Below are 5,671 nucleotides of genomic sequence, written 5' to 3'. Positions count from 1 at the left end.
CTGTGATCAATCTGCAGCCTGGTGATGTTTGGTGACAGTGATTGATTGATTTTCCCTGCTAATAGGATCAACATTGGGAATATATTAAAGTAAAAGGCACACTTCTGACTTTGAGGGAACACCCCGTGTATTGGGCCTGATCCAATTGTATTGGTTTTGGCAGCAGGATACAATGATTGATGACAGGCAGGGTGTGCAGGGCTGCCTGCGAGAAGAGCCCGGTTCCCTTAGCGGTCCCTCCATGTGCATGACACTGGTTTCCTGCTGGGACGGGGACACGCATAAGAAGGGACAATGGAGCAGGGTGGCCCATCCAGATAACCTCTTCTAATGCATATGGTGAGATCTGACCTGCCAGTTCAAGAGGAGAAGGCAAAAAGCTGATGGGAAATTAATTCTCAGGAGTTTGTCAAGACATCTCCAACAAGTGAAGATAAATGGCAGAACAAAACTTCTAAAGATAATCCCAAGAATAGGGATGAATGAAAAAGGGAAACACTAGTTTGCATTTACATCCATCTCTTAGGGGAAAGGGCTCGGGGTAAGCGCTGCGCTTTCGGAGGATCCCGACCCCGCGTGCAGCCCTGTGCTGCCTGTAACTCCTGAGGCGATCGAGCACAGCGGTGTGTTGGGGCCGTGCGCGTAGTGGGCAGCCCGCACGGTCACCTCTTTCTTTCTTTTCCTCAAGTGGATGGACTGGGAGCTTGCAAAAAACTTTTGGGTCCAGCCATGCAGCTGCTGAAATCGATGCTGAGCATCTTGACAAACGTGGCTTTCAGCTGCATATTCAAAGATCCCTGAGCGTTCAGAAATAGTCTGGGTAAAGGAGGATCACCGGGCCTCGGGTCCTCATCCCACCTGAGATCCCCATCCCACCTGAGGTCCCCATCCCACCTGAGGTCCCCCTCCCACCCAGAGGTGGAAACCCCACTGACAAGGGGGAACTGGAGCTACAGGACAGTGCTTGCAACTTCAAGAGGGATGTCTCGGGCCTGCTGGCGTTACCAGAGGCTGTTGGCTCCTGTCACATAGGTGCGTGCAGGAGCAGACCAGCACCCACCACTTCCTCTGTGCTGGGTCTGCAGACCATCAGGGTCCACAGGAGATCAGCCTTTCATCTGTGGAAGAATAAAGAGCAGCCCTAGCCCCTGGGCAGCAAGGAAAGGGCATCCCAGGCCTGTGCCACAGCCGTAGCTCGCACCCTGCCACTTTGCCCTGTGGTGTCCCGCGTCCAGCACCTGGCCCTGGCATGGGAAGGCTGCGGTGATGTCCAGAGGGGATGAGAGTGGGGAAAAAATGGGGATTTCTGTCTCCAATTTATATTATAACTAAACGTGTGTAATCCGTGCTTGTGTATCTTGCTGTGCCAGCGTCCCCTGCCCAGAGCAGCCATGGTTTGTGCGAGTGAGGTGTGGATGAAAATGAAGCGCTGTTTCCATGAAAAGCTGCTGGAGGGGGTTTGGATGCTCACAGCAAACATTCATCCCAAGGAAGAGGGAAGCGAGCCCAAAAACCTGCCCGCAGCCCTGAAAGGTCCCAGCCCAAGGGTGAAACTGGCAATGAGCAGGGCCAGTGCTGCGGGTGCCTGGCTGCTGAGGAGGCTCCCCCCGGGCAGTGTCAGTCTGTCGTGGGGCATTGGGGTGTTAATGTGGAGGAACTGCCCCTTCCCTTCCCCTGGGCTTCCCCGAAACCCTGCGTTTTCTCCCTAAAATGTGCTGCAGCCTCTGGCTGTCCCTCTCTTCTCTTTCCGCAAGGTGCCTGGGGTGGGCAGTGGGGAGGGGAAGGGGGAAAAGGGCAGGAGAAAGGGGAAGCGGGGCGTTTCTCCCTGACCCTGGGGACAAGAAACCGCAGCCCCCTCGGCCAAAGCTACCAAGGACAAAAGAAATCGCCCCCGTTCCCCTCCCCGCTGCCTCCATCCCACCTCCCCCGGCGCCCTCCCCGTCCCCCGGGGTCCCCGCTGCTTCCCAACCAGGGTTTGGGGGGGTTGATGGGGGGGGGGCATGCCGGCTCCTGGCCCCGCTGGAGGCGCAGGTGACCCCCGCCGGTGATCGCGGAGCATATGGGCTCTGCCCCCTCCCCGAAACCCTATCCGGCCGGGGCCGCGGCTTAATCTGCCGGCAACGCGATCGGGGGAGCCCTGCGGGGCACTCGGTGCTGCAGGGGAGCATATGGGGAACGGGGCCGGCTGGGGGGGGGGGGATGTGGGGGGGGGGTTGCTGGGGGCCCGGCTGAGAGCCTAATTTCATTTGCAGGTAGCCCAGGAGGAGGGGGAGCGGAGGGCACAGCTGGCGGCTCGCCCCCGGGGCTGGGGCCGTCGGGGGTCCCCGTGCCTTTCTGGGGGGGGACGAGAGGCCCCAAAACCGACTGGCAGCGGGCAGGGGGCTGTGGAGGGGGCGGCGGGCAGGAGGCTTTTTTGGGGAGGGAAAGCCGGGGTGCCCCTGCTCCTCCTCGCCGGGGCGGTGCTGCCGTCGGGGCTCCCCGGGGCCACCTGTTGGTGCTGGGCAGGGGGCTTTTTTTTTTGGGGGGGGGGGGGGGGGAGGCAGACGAGCAGGATTTCCCGGCTTCTGGCCGCTGCCGACTTTTGCATCTGTCAGGGTGCTAATTATTGCCTTTAATGGAGACAAAGAGCGGCTCCTAATGATGCTCCCTCTAATTCTCACCTGCTCCTGCCCTCCTTCCGCAGCAGCGCTCCCTCGCCGGAGCCCTGCTAATTGCGGGAGCTGCTCCGCTTAGCGCGGGCGGGGGGGGCAGGTAGCGGCGGACAGGGGGTGCCCAGGGCCCAAACCCGGGGGGCAGCAGGTCAGGAACCGCCTAAGCCACAGGGCGAAGCGGTTCCGTGACCCGCTTCGCTTTCCACGCGTTCACAAATCCCCCCCCCGAATCCGGATTCGCGCTCGTTCCGCGCCCGCAAAATTCCGCCTCGTCGGGGGATGCCCACCGAGGTGGGGGCACTCGGGATCCCCCCGTGTCCCTGCAGGAGCACGGAAGCCACCAGATGAGGGTGAGATGTCCCCTGCCCACATTTCTGGGCAAAGCACCGTCGGAGCGCACACGGGGGAGGGCTACTGCCGACCTCGGGGGGGTGGGAAAAAAATAGCAGCCCCTCCGCAAACATTTTTCCTCTCCGTGGGTTTTTGATCGGATGGGTTTGGATGAAGGTCAAGTGCGTACAGGGAGCAAACGAGAAGCACGTCGCGAAATTTACTATTTCCTCTTTCCTCTCCCCGAATTAATTTTTAGCTCTTGCCAAGGTGTAGGCAAAAAATAAAATAAAATAAAATAAAATAAAAAAATAAAAATTTGGAACTCGGTGGCACTCGTTGGGTTCCCTGCCACCCTTCACTCTGCGAGGAACGAACGAGACGAATCGGTTTCGACCAGCCCGCGAAGCAGAGCAGAGGGAAACGGAGGGACCCCAAACCTCCCCGTCCCCACCCCGCATTTCGGCTGGGGATCCCGCAGCGCATCCCGCCGGGCACCGCCGCATCCTCCCGACCTGCCTCCGGGCGGCTACGAGGAGAAAAATGCCACTTATTTAAAACGCGCTTTTTGTTTGTTTGTTTGTTTGTTTTTTATTTAAAATCTCAACAATGGATCGCTTTTTTTTTTTCTGCAACCAAACGAGTAATAAATATTATTTAGCAACTTTTTTTCTCTTTTCTTTTTTTTTTTCTTTTTTTCTTACAAAAATAAACAGATGATAAAATCTCTGCGAGGGGGCAGTGATAAGAAAAGTTGTTATTTTCGGAAAGAAGCCCAAGCTCTCAGTATTGCAACACGGACGGCGTGAGAGAGAGTTCCTACACGGGAAGAGCGTTACGGAGTTCAAACTTTGTTAAGGGCGGCGGGAACGAAAAACGTGTTATACGATGAAAATAAAATTAAAAATAAAAAAGGGAAAAAAGACGGGAAACGAAAAAAAAAAAACAACACAAAACAAAACACGAAGCAAACCAACGAAATCAGCGCAGACCAACCCCTTATTCATTCATAAGGCTTACACAGTACAAGTGCACGGACGGAAAGCTCGGGCTGCCGGCGAGGGGTGTATGTACAGAGCCCGAAGGAGAGACGAACCCGAAAAAAAGCAGGGCGGGGGGGCCACGGGGGGGCCGAGCCCCCTCCCCGGCCAAACTCGCACCCGGGGCTCCGGGGACCGCCGGCGCCGGGCAGGATGCGGCCCGGAGGGCGCTGCCGGGGGTGGGGGGGCGACCAAAGAAGAGGAGGGGCGACGGGGGGCGACCCCCCCCGGGTTCGCTTCCTCGGTGTGCGGCCAGCCCGGGACCGCTTCGCCCTCCTCCTCCCCGAGTCCCGGCAAGAAAAGGGGGCGCGCGTGTCGGGACGGGGTCCTCCCGGGGGGGTCCCCGTTGTAGGTCCTGGGCGCTCCGGGGCGGCCCCCCTCATTTGGTGTCGGTGGCCAGTCTGGGCAGGCTGGCGGCCCCCATGCCGGAGACGTGGTGGTGCGGGGGGGCCGACACCTGGCACATGCTGCAGGGGCACGGCATCCCCCCCCAGTGCTGGAAGCCGCTGCCCAGGGGGGCGGCGGCGGCGGCGGCGGCGGCGGCGGCGGCCGAGGGCGACTTGAGGAGCCCGTGCGGGGGTCGGATGGAGCTGACGGCCGAGAGGCCGGAGCCGGGCAGGGAGGCGCTGGAGACGGCGGCGGGGGGCAGGATGGGGTGGTGCACGGGGTGCGAGGCGGGGTGGCCCGGGTGGCCGGGCAGCGGGGCCGAGTGGGCGCCCATGCCGCCGGGGCAGGCGGCGGGGTGGAAGCCGGCGTGGTGGCCGCCGTAGATCTCGCTGACCAGGCGCTTCATCTCCTCCAGGGAGTTGGTGAGCATGAGGATGTAGTTGCGGGCCAGCAGCAGCGTGGCGATCTTGGAGAGCTTGCGCACCGACGGCCCGTGCGCGTAGGGCATCACCTCCCGCAGCCCGTCCATGGCGATGTTGAGGTCGTGCATCCTCTTGCGCTCCCGGCTGTTGATCTTCAGGCGCAGCTGCTGCAGCTCCGGCTCCGTCATCTGCTTCTTGTCCTTCTTGGAGGACGACGACGACGACGAGGACGACGAGGACGACGAGGACTTGAAGCCCAGCTTGTCCACCACCACCACCCCGGCGGCGCTCATGGCGCTGCGCAGCTCGGCGCTCAGCTCCGGCGGCGAGTCGCTCTGCGTGGAGCTGGACACGGTGCCGCCCGTGAAGCCCCCGCCGCCGCCTCCTTTATTCCTGCCCGGGAGGAAGAGCTCATCGGGCTCCGGCGAGGAAGGGCGGCTGGAGACCAGGCTGGCGTCCGAGTCCATGGCCCGGCAGGCGGGACGGCGGCGCTCACCGGGCTGCCTGCGGGAGGGGAGAGAGCCGGGGGGGCGGCCCCGAGTCAGCGCCCGCCGCCGCTCCCCGGAGCCGGGACGCCCCCACCGGGCCCCGGCGGCGGCTGGGGACGGTGCCCCGGGCGGGGCCGGCCGCGCTGCCCGCCCCCCCGAGCCTCCTCCCGCGGGGCGCCCTCGGGGGGGCGCCTCGCGTCCCGTCCCGTCCCGTCCCGTCCCGTCCCGTCGCGTCCCGTCGCGTCCCGTCCCTCCGGTGCCCTTACCGTGGCCGTGGGGAGCGGCGCGCCGGGACGGGCCAGCACGGCAGCAGCGCGCACCTTGCGGCGCGGCGGCGGCGGCTTTATAGCCGC

General features: G+C 62.3%; 1 protein-coding gene across 1 annotated transcript; it reads right to left on the bottom strand.

Moving 5' to 3' along the window:
* Nucleotides 1-3,546: 3,546 nt before the first annotated feature.
* On the bottom strand, nt 3,547-5,671 carry OLIG2 (oligodendrocyte transcription factor 2). Its single transcript, XM_083815915.1, has 2 exons — nt 5,585-5,671; nt 3,547-5,334 (listed from the first exon to the last, which is right to left on the bottom strand). Exon 2 carries the CDS (start codon nt 5,295-5,297, stop codon nt 4,401-4,403), a length of 897 nt encoding a protein of 298 aa, XP_083672041.1. The 5' UTR covers nt 5,298-5,334; nt 5,585-5,671; the 3' UTR covers nt 3,547-4,400.

This window comes from Anser anser, assembly GCF_964211835.1.
Source record: "Anser anser genome assembly, chromosome: 1".
Classification (NCBI taxonomy): Eukaryota; Metazoa; Chordata; class Aves; order Anseriformes; family Anatidae; genus Anser; species Anser anser.
Note: the sequence above shows the minus strand (reverse complement) of the source record. Positions and strands in the feature narration are given on the sequence as shown.